We start from the raw sequence: 14226 nt of genomic DNA, 5'->3' as shown, positions 1-14226 counted from the left end.
TCTTTCCCCTGTGCTTGCATGACTCCTCTCCTGGGAGAAAGCAAAATGACCCTGGAAAATCTCCTGCAAGGCAGTGGGGTTGTGTCATATGTGGAGGGAGAGCTGTGACCGTGTCTTGAGATCCACCCTGTGGTTGTCCTCAAGGCGAGACCCTGTGCAGAGAGCATGCGGGCAAGCAGGACCCCGATGTGGCCAGGGACCACCCCAAGGGTTGCTTGGTGCACGGTTATGTGACTTTGTAAACCACTGTCCATACACCGGCAGCAAAGCAACTTCTGTACTCCGGAGGAGTTACTCTTACGCCTCTTTCAAATTAGCTGTCAGCAAATGGTACAAATAGATGTATTACACAAACGCATCTGCTCTCCTTACTGTAAACATCTTCATTGCTGTTACTGTTACTGCTAATTCTGGTGATATGCTGGTACTTTTTATATCAACTGTTTCATTGCTCTAGTTTTCTGCCATCCCAGATGTCCATTCTTCTTTTGAATAGTATTTGAGCTGCAGATGAGTAAGTTCTTTCACGTACACATTCCCCTTGTCATGAAGATGATTTTATAAATACCCAAGATCCGATTAGTTTTCTAGAATCCTGTTAGCATTGTTGATGTGCTGCTGGTTTCATGCCACTCTAACATAAAAGTTCTGGGTAATACAATTATTCACTTCCTTAACCATACTTAATATTTCTGTCAAATCATCCACATTGTTGCTAAAACAAGCTTTGACAATTTTTCAGTTGCATTACCCAAAAGGAGATAAATTCAAACAAAAGTATCAGTTACGCATCTGAGTTAATACAGCTGAAATCGGGTTTGTTTTGGTTGTATTTTTAAAAAGAAATCTGTTTCACAGACTTCATAAATCACATTGTAGGTCATATCCTGACATATAATATTCCACCATCCCAAACACAACAAATATAACTCTACACTAACTTGGAGAAGTTTGTGTAAATTAGAATGTTTATTGCCAATCTGCATGATGGTTTTTGCCAACCCAGTAAGTGAGCAGTGACAAAGAGCTTTTGAAGTAAGACAGACCAATGAACGAACTGACCAAGACAGAGAGAAAACTGCAGTAGGTCTACGTTAACCGTTATTCCAATTCTTTCCAGTTGCCGCGTCTCCAGCCCAGTACTGGCACATACGACTTTGACGTTTGCTTGGCCGTCCCCTTTAATTCCTGCATGTTTAAAACAGACATGCATGGTTGAAGTGCATTTAAACCAGCAGTGTTTTGGCAGAGTCCCGAGGGACGACCCTCTGGTGTGGCTGTGAGTGCCCAGCAGCAGGCAGCCGTGTTTCTCACGCTGCCACGATACGGAGGGCAGGCTGCCGTCACAGCGGTCCTCACCAGGGCAGGAGCTAGCTGACAAACAAAACCCCAAAATCAGCACAGCTGTTCAAATGCATGGCAGAGTGATCGCTCTAACATTTGAATAGTCTTTAAAGGACCGTGTTTCCACAACACTTGTGGATAGGAAATTTCAGGACAGGGAGCAAAGTGGCAGGCAAAGGTCAATTTTCATCCCTCTCTCGCATCTTCCTTCTCACCTCGGCTTCTTATGAAGAGTGTTGCAGAGTCATAGTTCAGACCATAGACATATCTTTTACATGAGAAGTTTGAGTGATGGGAAGACATGACAAAATTTGTTTTTATTAGGTTTTTGGATGACATCATATTGTGCAGACAAAATAAAGTTATAAACCTTATGTGGGTACTTTTAAAAGGCGGATTTATAATCAGAAAGCTTCTCTTCATTTCAACTCTTCTCCATTTAACAGAAGAAAGCTAGAGGCAGAGTTGATGGAATTAACCCTCTAGGTGCTCTCAGATAGATGGGACTGAATCTGAGCTCAAATAAATGGAATCAAACATTTTAATATAAATTGAAGATCACAGTGGAAAAAAGAGTTTAAATGCAGTGACCGTAAGGGAATGTAGAATGAATTGACACCACAAAAATAGATGTAGTTTTCCTGAAAAAAAAATAGACTCGTCTCATTTATATAGGCAAATTGTTTGTCAAACTAATTGCTTTTTTAACACATTTTTATTAATAATCAGTAAACCTTAGACTGTTCAAAGATTTGGTTAGATAAGTAGCCAGTGGCCTCATTTTATTGTGTTAAACCCTTCCAGAGAACGGCAACGAAGCTGGTGAAGGGCCTGGAGCACAAGCCTTATGAGCAGCGGCTGAGGGAACTGGGGCTGTTTAGCCTGGAGAAGAGGAGGCTGAGGGGAGACCTCATCGCGCTCTACAACTACCTGAAAGGAGGTTGTAGCGAGGTGGGGGTTGGTCTCTTCTCCCAAGTAACTAGTGATAGGACGAGAGGAAATAGCCTCAAGTTGCGCCAAGGGAGGTTTAGACTGGACGTTAGGAAAAGCTTCTTTATTGAAAGAGTGGCCAGGCCTTGGAACAGGCTGCCCAGGGAAGTGGTGGAGTCACCATCCCTGGAAGTATTTAAAAGATGTGTAGATGAGGCGCTTAGGGACATGGTTTAGTGGGCATGGTGGTGTTGGGTTGACGGTTGGACTCGATGATCCTAGAGGTCTTTTCCAACCTTAATGATTCTATGATTCTATGATTATTACCTCTTCAATTTTCTTCATAGTTCTTCCCTTCTAGAATAATGATGATTCTTCTTAAGCTTGGTTCAGTTATATTTTTCTCTTGCCTCTTCCCTTTGCTCTCTGTTCCTTCACCGTTCTTTACTTAAATGTAATTTTTTGGTACTGTTAACTTCGACTTTCTTTTTCTATCGCATGGTATATTTAATCAGATTCTTGGTCACTTTGTTGATCTGGCTTTGCTTCTGACAATTAACCTCTTTATTGTTACAGGCAGTAATAGGTCTTGCAGCACAGTGAAGTCTGGTATCCGTCTTTTATGGGCTAACTTTTTTTGAAGTTGGTCTTTTCCATTCAGGTTTTATTCATATCTATTGCCTTTAGGCTGAATCATTAATATATCACTTTTCCAAATACAAATTTCAGCAAAAAATATCAACTCTACTTCAACCTCATTTTAGTCAGAATACCTGTAGTTTGATAAGAATAGTTTTTGTTAGTCTTTCTTTTTTCAGCTTCAAATGATAATGTCAATCCATATATTCTCCTTGTCTGTACTTTGGCATCTTGACCACAAACTATTCTGTTTCTTCCTTCATCTTATTATTAAGTACACCAAACATTGTCTAAAAGTACTGCTTGCGGCTGACAGTCTCTTGACTTGCTTCCATTTCAGATTTCATATAATTTCCTCTGAAATATAGATTCAAGCTGATACTATCTTCTTTTATGGAGCGTACATTAAAAAAATATTAATTACTTGTTCTAAAGAACTTGCCTTTTTAAGAGATGCGGGAATGATTACTTCTTATGGACAAAATTTCCTGAAGCCTTCCCAGGCTTCAGGCACACCTTCGTGTTTCTGCCTATGGAAATTGGAATTGCTAAGGGACGTCAAAAAGAGTCAGGGAATTAATCAGTCACTAAAGTGGGGGTCTTTTATAAACTAGTGGCAAAGTAGCATCTTTTGTTTGTTTCTGAGCTCTGTCTCATTATGCAGTGGCAGTCTGTCTTCTGAACAGGGGTCAGAGCAGTCCTCTGGACTCTCTATTTCCCATGAGCAAGTTACAGTCCCCTCACTCAGGACTGGCCAAAAAGAAAGAGTTCTGGCTTGACTGCACCAACTATGCCCTATTCTTTGAAATCGGAAGACAACACACAAATTAGTTCTGGTAAAAGTGCTTCTTGATGTCATAATAGCTCATTTAGTGTCTCTTGATTTCAGCTGCAGTAATGATAAAGCCCAGTAACTTAAGAATAAAGAAGTGTGCATTAATGCTCATTTGTAGCCTTTCCAACGTAATCTGATATTTCCTTCCTGTAGAGAATTGTAATAATGCCTTTACACTTTTTTGTGGTCAGCATCTTATTTTCTGTCACTGGACAGAAAAGTCAGTCAGTCAGTATCTACTGACTACAATATTCTCTTCAAGATGAGAGATATAAATGACTTTTTGTAAATGTTTGTGCATAGGATACTACTTACGGTGTGGTCAATGTATGCACTTAGAATTAGGAGAAACACCAGGCGCCAGAGGGAACACACTTGCAGCTTTATAAATGACTAAATGACTCAAGCAATGATAATGGTGCAATTATAATACTGGCTGGCCTCCTGCCACTCTCTAAATGTGAACTGATGTGACATTAAATTGCCTGGTTCTTAACTTCACTGTGGAATGCTTTTCACTTAAAACATCTTCATTTAAAATGTCTTCTTGCCTTTTGTTGTTATTGCTCAAGATAACTTTGCAGGAATTGTTAGCATGAGTATGTCCTAGTTGGGACCAGTCTGTATGTTGCTAGCCCACTCTTGGAACTGGGCACGCCTTTTGGAGGTAGGACACATCAGTGCCTGTGAAGCTCTTTAGTTTGTTAGGTATTGTTAATACCGGTACTTCTTGTGATTAGAGCATCTCTGAGATACGTATTCTCGGTTTTCTGCCACAGCCTCACTGCTGTATAGACATACATGGTCTGGATGCCAGACAAACGAGGAGAGATACACTTGTTAAATTAAATAGGAAGCTGATTGAGCCTCAGCTGATTTGCTCAATTATTAACAAATTTAGCTTTCATATTTGTTTGAAATGCAGAGAGGTTTTAACAGCTCTGTGCAGGTTACAAGTTGAGGTATATATACCTAGATATATATATACGGGAAGTCTCTGGCTGATCCAAGAGCTAATGATGGGTCTTCTGTGCCTTGACTCAACACCTTTCCTGAAATTATGAAATCACTTAGGATGTGATTGCTTTGTACATTTTGTTTCTCATTGCTTTTTCTATGTACATTATGACAAGAGTATAAACGGAAACCAAAATGTTTTAGGAAGAAGTACAGTTATCCTAAATACTCTGAGAACCAAAATGCTTGTCCTAAATGATAATTAAGTTGATTTTTTTATGAACGCCTGAAAAGCAAATCCTTTTCAGTTAGTGTACTTCTCAGTTCAACATTGAACTTCAGTCACTGGAGTAAGGAATGTATCACACATCCATGCACTGCAAGAGATGCCAAGGCCACCAAAGGAGGACTGGAACACGTGAACCTGAAACAATCCTGAACTGAATAATGATAATGTGAATACTCTTGCGAATGGTGACATAGAGGGATATAAGCACAATGTATGTTATGCAAGCAGTGCCCAGTTTCAGAATTTGATGGCCATTTGCTTCACTCTTACTGGGAAGTAAGTGATGTGCCAGAGTGAGCTCGGCACGGCAGCTGCAGCTGTGCTGGTTTGGCATGGAGGGCTGGAGCGGGCAGGTTGTTCACCTGAGCTCAGGCAGTATATTTCAACCATCCTTTGGGGTCCAGGGTTTTGGGTTTTGTTTCTTAAACACTTCTGCAATCTTCTTATGTAGGCTATTCCAGTGGCTCTCCAGCCTGGTAATTAGATTCTGCCTCAATATTAGGAAAAACTTTCTTTCTGCAAATTTGGCCAAAATCTGTTTGCCTTGTCCCCAGTAGGTAGAGAGAAGGTGATTACCTCCTTCTTTATAGCAAACTCTCACGTGGTGAAGGACTGTGGAAGACTGTATATTTGCAGTCCCTGCAATCTTTCATTCCCGGTCATGTCTTCTATGTCTCAATTACTGTCCGTTAAACTTCCTCCACATTCCCACATCTTTCTTATGATGTGGTGCCTTAGCTAGACAAGAAATCCCATGGAAGCCTCACCAGTTCTTGGCAGGGCGGCTTCATCAGTGCCTTCAGTGCTGCTCTTTCCCCCTCCCCAGGCCACTGCCTCCTTTGCAAGCTGGCAGTGACCCTTCCCTTTGCCCCGTCCCTGTTGCTCACCAAACAGGAGCTGTGAAATGCTGAAATAACTCACGTTGTTGCGTTGCCTCACACAGTCAGTAACACAGAAACTTTTGTTTGAGAGAGAAGTTTGAGCTGCTAGTTTATGAGCAGTGTGGTTTCACAACCTCTAGAAACAAAGACTATTACTTTTACTGTCTGCTGAAATTAAGCTTCTGAAAGACGAACCTGTCTTTTTGAAAATGATGGGCACTGAACTGTTTTTACTGATTTCACTGCAGACACCTGGGTGATTGCTACTTTTGAAGGTGTGGCCATTTATTTAGTCTTACCCAGGCTTTTAAAGTATAATTCTTGATATTTCTACAAGATTTTTATAGTTCTGTGGGTGCTATAGAAATGCTGAGTAGGAAGTAGAAAGAGAGTTAAAGAGGGGAAAACAAACCCTAGTATGAGATATAAGAAATATGCAGTCTTTCTCTAAATTCTCCTGCATGCCACGTTTATCAAAAAGTGCCTCTTACTTAATAACAATGGAGGGAAAATAGTTTTCCTGAATGACTGCAATGCTGCATTTCATTTCTAAACAAGGTATGAAGAAAAATGTCTCACTTGTTTGACTTGGAGTCAGATCCAAACCCAGTTCTGTATTTCCCATTATACTTCTTTGGATCATGGGCAGACAGTTTGAGTCATTAGCGACAGTAACAGCTAGTCTGCACTGAATTATGAAAATGGTTGTAAAATAAGGGAGAATCAGCAAACTGAATCAGAGCTCCTTTTCTTATATTTATTACTCTTCAATGCTGTAGTATGGAAAATACATGAATATTTAGAGAGAAACCTTACTTTTTGACTAAACAAATGCATCAAAGCAACAAGGAATTGGAATCACCTCTGTACAAGTATGAGCCAATAGATCTGTGAATCACTCATTGAGAAAGTGTTCCTTGTGGAAACCTTTTTGCTGTTGAATAGAGTGATGTCATTTTCTTTTCCTGTTTCAGCTAATTTTCAGTCTCACTTTACCTTGTAAAATTTTTAAATTTCATTTTAATGAAATACAAGAATTTACCTAAGAATTAAGTGAATACGTACAGAAAAAATCTCCATGACAACCAAAGAATTTTAGATAAGTGAACACTTAGTATATAGAACCAAATACTTTAAAAAATTCTTAGCACATACTGGCATTGGAACAGATCTTGTATTTATATAGGCCAGTGTCTTGCCTGAGGCTGTACGTGATATAACAGGACGCAGCCCACAGGTGAGATGTGATACAAGAGTTTTGGGTAAAAGCCAGCTAGAGGCAGAATAAAAATGACCCTAAAAACAGTGACGGCTTTTTCTGTGATATATATATTTATATAATGCGGTTTATATATATATATATGTAAAAATATTGTGATATTTACAAAGAATGATCTAAAAAGCAAATACAGACATAGCATGAAGAAAGAAAGAGAAATAATGTTGGGAACTGGTAAAGTAATAATACATTTTACTGTTTTGGATGGCTAAATTGATTTAGCAGGCCTTTTGCAAGCTACATTATGTGTTTCTAGATTCACCTAAAACTGAAATGCAACCAACTCCACACTGTGGAAAATAGTATTTATAGCAATATTAATTGTGGCTAAATATTGCAAATTTTAGAGTAACTGTTTAGATTGATTAGCATAAAACTAGGTGCACTTACCAATCTGAGGTAGGGGAAGCAAGAAACAGACTTTACCTGCTCAGATTTCAAGCAAGACTGGAGGATGGGTAGGGTGGCCTGTGCAGGAGGGAAGCAGGGAAGTAAAGCAAGAATAGGACAACTAGTCAATTTAGGGTGTCGGGGAGGAAAAAGTAAGTTTGTTAAAGTGGGTAAGATTTCAAATTTTCTTGATCACAAGGAGTCACGAGAACAGCTTGGTTTAAAATTAATATAGGAATAGTTGTTGCACTGGATTCCCATACCCAAGAAAAACAAAAGAGAAAGAGACTTTGCTGTCAGGGTCAGGGAGCTGGCAAAGTACCCATTTTTTGTACCATTTGGTTCCTCTTCCGTGTTGCTTCTTCCACCCCCTGGTGTTCTCAGTTACAAGTTTCAGGAGTTGTTACAGTGCAAGGCTTGGAGTGGCTCTACAGGCTGCGCTGCCAGGGAAGGATGTACAGCCCTTCCTCACTCTTAGCCAAGAGGTCTCACTGCCAGGGCAGCAGCCGGTGCTGACCAAGAATTTAAGGTATTGGCAGTCTTGCATGAAGAGGTGTGTGCCATTGGTGACTATCCCAGTCTACCATCCTCTGACATTGGATGAGTCTTCCACTTGTTCAAAGCAGGTTGCTGGGTATTTTTGACTCCTCTTTTACCACTGCAGCTGTGCAAACAGCTGTTTCTCTTGCTGGATTTGGAAAGATCTGTCCCTCTGTTTTGTTACTCATTGAAAAATCAAACCCGAAGCCTAGTCCTTTCCTTCTGTGATGAAAGGTTCACTTGTTTGTTTTTGTAGGAGATTGATTGTTTCCACTTGTTGCCTAACAGGCTTGTCATTAATCTGCAGATACATCTATTCCAGTCAACCGTAAAATTGTGTATCGATATACTTTTAATACTGCTCTGAAAATTGATTCTAAAATGACATGTTGGGATTCCCCATCTCTTTCCTCATTGATTTTCAGATCAAGTGTGCTTAGTTTAGCAGGACTGTGCTCTTCCTTTTGTTTTTTTCCTAACAGTAATAAAGTTTCTGCAGAGCAAATGTGGTCACTACCTACCTCCCTTCACTGTGATATACCATTACTTTCAGTGACTTCATACAGATGTGATGAATTAAAGCATAGTACCAAGTCCTAAGAAGAATGTCCCAAAAAAAGTAAAATCCAGTGCATGGTTTTCCCAAATTATACTGCAGGCTGCAGAATTAGGGTGAACGCTGGTAAGAATTTATGCTTCTGCTGATGTAAATTCTGATGAAGATGTGCATAATGGAAACATAAGCAACGTAGGGAATGTTTTACTGTTGTGGTAGAGTGGCACAGTGGAGGCTACACTGAAAACCGTCTGCAAAACTAAAGGATTTATATCGCCATAAAACTTGCAGTGCTCAGAAGGAACAGAAACGCTAGAAAGGCTGGATGGAAGCTGGCAAGCATTACTGCAAATTATTAAACGCTTGAATGCCTACGTGTGCTTGACGATCACGTGGAAGTTGCCCAATTTCAACGACCTGCTGTGTATAAGAGAGCGTGGATCACAAGGAACACATTATACCATTTCCACAGGCTTGCTGGGCGGTGTGATGCTAAGGGTGGTTTTCCTCACGTTACGTGACAGCACAAGGCTTTTCCACCTCTGAGCTCCAGCAGCAGCTGAGAGGGCGTTATCCTTGCTTTGAGGGGGGCGGCTGCAGGCTCTGGGTCGGGGGGCGCGGCGGGGTGGGCTCTGCCGGGTGAGCGGACCCTGCAGGCAGGCAGGGGTGCGCTGCCGCACCATGGGGAGCGGGGCTGTTCCCAAGGGGCATCTCCGTCTCTGGCGGTAGTGGGAAGGAGGAGTGAGGAAGGGCCTGCGGGAAATACATCCCAGCTCCTCTTTGTAGAAGGCACGTCTCAAATATGTTCACACGTGCTTGGAAAGACAAGATTAAATCAGGTGGTGTTTCAGGAGACGTGTAGCTTGGTGTCTGTCAGTACGTGCTCTGTTGGATGTGCGTCTGGCCGTGTACAAGTGTAAACAACTGAGTCGGCATATTTCAAGAAATCTGTACATGCAAGCATGAAAAAGTGATTCTACACAAATGTGATTAGAGTATGAATCGTTTATTTCATCAGCATTGCATTTTTGCTTGCTCTAGAATGTCATCTTCGATTTGAAGCGCTGTCTTGAATTTCCTGGATGTTTGCAACACCAAATTCAGTGTTTTTCCAAGCTTTTTTTTTTCTTTGACTTCAAGCATTTCTGTATCCCTTCTTCTGGATTCCCTGCTGTCTTCCTCCCAGTTTTTCTCTCCAGCACTCTTTTGGCCTACCTGGCTCTTTCATTTGCATATCAAAGAGAGTATTTAATTAGTTCCTTGTTGTTACTGTTCCTGTCTTTCTGCCTCTCAACAAAGGTTTAATCTTTCTTCGTTCACGCTTTTCTTAAAGATCATTCTGTAAACTGGGTATAAATAATTCTTTTTGCTTCCATAATAACAAAATAAGACATTTGTGCCAGTTTCCTTCCCATTAAGGAAAAAAGGGCAATGAGTCATTGTTAATCTGCAGGCTGAAATTGAAAAATCCTTGTAAAGAAGCTTCATTGGTCTCAGGTAGGAGTGTTGTTATAATAAAGCAAGCTGGCACACTTGCCATTTGTCTTATGTAAACTATCGCAGGGAGGATGCAAAAAATAGATATGCAAATGGTTCCCCAGCATTATTACAGGACCTAAACTACAGGATAATCTTCTTTCAGTATTATTCCTTACTGCCTAATAGCCAGGTTTTAGTTTTAAAGCAGAGTGCCCTTAGAAATAAATTTTCATCTTTAGCAAGAAGTATGTCTTTTTTAATTTATTGCTGTTACAGGAGATTAGGTTTTCAACTTGCTACATTATTATTAATTAATAATTAGGTTTGTATTCTCAATAAGTCTAGATTCTAAACTTCCGAAAAACTAGAAATTTAACTGCACGTGACATAAGCTGAAATTGGCTTGCCAGTGCGTGTCATTTACATGTAACATCAGCGGATGAGTCATGTGCATTGCACAATAATTCTACAGTTGGTTATTATTGCTCTCCTGAAATATGGGCCCACACTTCATTACATTTATTTATTGTAAAGTGTAAATTCACAATGGCTTCATCTTCAGTGTCTATGTGCTTCTTCTGTTATGTGTTTAATGTAAATAATGAGAGCAGTATCCTATCCATACCAACATAGACCTGTCTAAGTCAGGGTGGTCTACATGCTGTGATCAGGAGGGCAGTCTTGAGCATCTCTTTCATGTCTCTTGTTTCCAGAGGTCAGCTAATTGGTGGTTTTCTTTCCTGCATTGGTCGGGCATTGACAGGAAGCTAAGAACCTCATCTTTTCTTCGATTTTTAGTGGAGGAAAATACAAAGAAGTTGGCTGCATTTAAGAGATGTCTTCTGGGCTTTTTTACCCATGTTTATCTGTTTGAAAAAGAAAGGATACAACAAATACTGGGATACCATACTGTAAAATTAGCCATTTGTTGGATGAAGGGAGAAATGTATATTGAATTGTAACTATTGCTGCGTATTTCTCTGATCTTAGTCACGTATATTGGAAAATCAGACAATTTCAAATCCTGTTGAAACCTTAAAACCTTCTGCCTTCTGCCTCATGCGTTTCTGAGGTCAGGTGCACAAGGTCATCCTGCAGCTGTTGGGCACAAGGCATGGGCAGGGTGGCCCATTCCCAGGGGACGTATGCCTGAGCGATGGTGGAATTAAACCTGGTGCGCTCCTAACAGCTCAGCCTGTGTGAAGCACTTCCCCAGCAGCAGCCCCGCAATGCCTGTCTTTTTCCTGTGGTGCATTGTGGAATGTATTCCAAAATCTACAGCAGTTTGTAAGCAGAGGATCAAACTAGCACAGCAGACTTCTTGGTTTTACTACCTTGTGACCAAATTTGAAATTTTGTTATGATCTCCCGTGCCCTACTAAAGATTGTAAGCTTAACAGAATGATTATGTGAATGCCTTTAATACGTGGAATCCTGTAAAACAAGGACAGTGTTTTAACATGATGCTTGTGCCATGGCGGGAGGAGCAAGTTAGCACCCAAAATACCAGCAGGGAAGGGGGAAGGTGGGATGGGGGCGAGGTCTGTATTCTCAGAAATGCTTAAGGATGGTAAAGACAGGAACTTGCTGACTGACTCTAAATACTTTATTTGAATTAAAAATGAGCAGGAAGCCAAACCAGTATATTTGGGGGAACAAAGGCCAAGCAAGAGGGTCACTGGGACTCAGGTCTCGCCATGTAATCTACCAGAGGATGATAATTCAGCCTGAAATAGCTGAGGAGGATTCTTACTTTCAAGCATAATGTAGCATTTTATTGTGTAATTTATGATTTTTTGTAACCTCTTTCCTAAACTTGAGGCTAAAAGCCTAGCATAATGTCCCATTGAGTAAAGCTTACTTTGTTTTACCTTTGTGGTGGTAAGGTTAAGTAGAGCTCTCCCTGATGGTTTAACCAGATGACCAAAGCAGGGGAAGGGCTGAAGGTACAAAAATGCAAAGGAGGTAAAGCAGTGCATATGGGATGGTAGCTGAAGGGCTGCCAGAAAAAAAACCTTCTAGAAGTAAGACCAAATAATTATGCAGCCAAGAAATCATGGTGAAATAGAACTCCTGCTTGAGAGGGATTGCTTGCTGTTACTGATGCCACATGAATAGACTTAGTTATCTGTGAACACAATGAGTATTAAGGTAAAGTAATTGCAACTAGTTAGGAATATCCCTGTATAGTCTATTTTCTGCAGTGCCATGCTTGTTACATCTGTCTCTGGCGGATTATAATTTTTGTATTGTTTCTTATTGCACTTAATCTTCTAATGAGTATGTACAGTAGTCAACACCTTTCCTGTCAGCTTTTGGAAAGCTGTAAGGAGTTGCATTGAAGGTAGCTCAATATGAGTGTGGTATTTTGGAGAAGTGATAAAAAGATACTAGAAAACAGGGGAAGTGGCGAGAAAGGAGTATACCCTTCTTGCCACAAGCAGAGTCTGCTTCTGGACCCTGAAGGGAGAAGATCTTTCCAGTGACTTTTGACTTCAGACGTTATAGGCTTCTTGCTCTCCTTCTTCATGGGGATTTTAGGGCATTGTTTTGTAAAACTAGTTTGTGTGCTTGGGCAGGAGATCATTTTATAAAATGTATAATAGGCACCACAGGTTCTGTTTCTAGACAACATCTGTCTATGTTTTCTTGGGCTTTGAAAAATGAATATGGTAAAAAATCTAAACTTCAGGTCAAAGATCTGACCTTTATGGTAACTCTCTGAGGGAGACTTATTGTAGTTCACAAACACTGTATGTAGTTAGATACAATAATAAAAAGACTGTTAGGTTTCTTAAACGGAGCATTAGTATGTGTTAATGATAGATCCCTCTTTTATTAACTTCTTATATGTCATTGTGCAAATCTTTATCTTCTGCTGACTCTGTTTAACTGAACTATGCATTTATGTAATGTTTCATTCTGTAATGGCAGTTCTTGGAGAACATGTGATGCAGATCCTGAGTTAGCCCCCGGACCCTGTGCCACTGCTGGTGTTCTTCTAAAAGAGTTGCAGTAGCACAGCTGGGCTTTGGGAGGCCAACCCAGAAGTCTGCATTAACCCTTGCTGCCATTTCTGTACAGGATGGCACGCAACATGTTGAAATACACTACTTCAGAACATTACCTTAACACAGAAAAGTATTTTCTTTCTTAATGTTTTTATCATGGTAAGGTTCCAGGGAGATAACATTATTAAAGAAGAAAGCTTTTATTTAATAACTGACTAAATAAGTAAGGGGGGCGGGAGGAAGCTTAAGTTAAGCATAGAAGTGAAAAAGCAGTTCCTAAAGGATACCTAGCTTTATCTGAGAGTAATTCAGACTCCCTGCCTTTTAGAAAATTCCAAAACCTTTCGACTGAATGTGTGTATATTATGAGCTTCTTACCTAGTTCATATTTTATTTCCAGTTTTTCATTTAACTGGGAATCAAAGGTAACCTAAATTGCAAAACCATTGTTTTCTATTCTTTAGGGGGCACTCCAGAGTCCTGGTCATATTTAAATTTGATTGTTTTCTAGCTCATTTTTCAAAAGAAGCTTTTACCTTAATACATAATCCTGAACACGATATCTCTTGTTGCTTTTTCCGTAGGATTGTGGAAAAGGGTTACTACAGTGAACGAGATGCTGCTGATGCTGTTAAACAAATCCTGGAGGCGGTTGCTGTGAGTATTATCTAGCATCATACGCTCAGCACCTAATCTTTCACCTATAATGGCTCAATAAATACTTACGTGTGAAAGAAGCAGAGTTCACTGGAGACAGTCCACACAAGTTCCCTCCTATAATTAATTTTGTATTGATTTTTTTTAAGGTAGTGGCACATTAAAGGGCAAGAAGTGACTTTGGATGGCAGTCAGCAATACATTTAATGCTCTAAGTCATCTGTTACCGTGGAGTGCGTGCTCTGTCCAATCTCAGAAATCTGTGGAGTTCAGCACTGGTTGTTTTAGCCCTAAAAGTAATTCAAAATCACTGGCGCTTGTGTAGTCTCTCATTCATTTTTTGCAGAGTATGTCACAGTAATTTATCTGGAACCTTAAACAAAAGAAAATGCGTTACTTTTTCACTCAACTTAAAAAGGTAGTAGATGGGCCGGGCACG

At 40.2% G+C, this 14226-nt stretch overlaps 1 protein-coding gene across 1 annotated transcript in view; it reads left to right on the top strand.

The window, feature by feature from the left end:
• Positions 1–13787, top strand: part of LOC104082471 (calcium/calmodulin-dependent protein kinase type IV-like) — a gene marked incomplete at its 3' end in the record, with an annotated part of 38226 nt that extends 24439 nt beyond the window's left edge. Inside the window, exon 4 of the mRNA XM_009585603.1 lies at positions 13715–13787. Within this exon, the coding sequence (XP_009583898.1) occupies positions 13715–13787 (73 nt within the window). The remainder of the gene's footprint in view (positions 1–13714) is intronic.
• Between the last annotated feature and the right edge of the window lie 439 nt (positions 13788–14226).

The sequence above is a fragment of the Fulmarus glacialis genome, unplaced genomic scaffold (genome assembly GCF_000690835.1).
Source record: "Fulmarus glacialis isolate BGI_N327 unplaced genomic scaffold, ASM69083v1 scaffold25329, whole genome shotgun sequence".
Lineage (NCBI taxonomy): Eukaryota > Metazoa > Chordata > Aves > Procellariiformes > Procellariidae > Fulmarus > Fulmarus glacialis.
The sequence above is the reverse complement of the archived record's forward strand: the minus strand, read 5'-3'. Positions and strand labels throughout refer to the sequence as shown.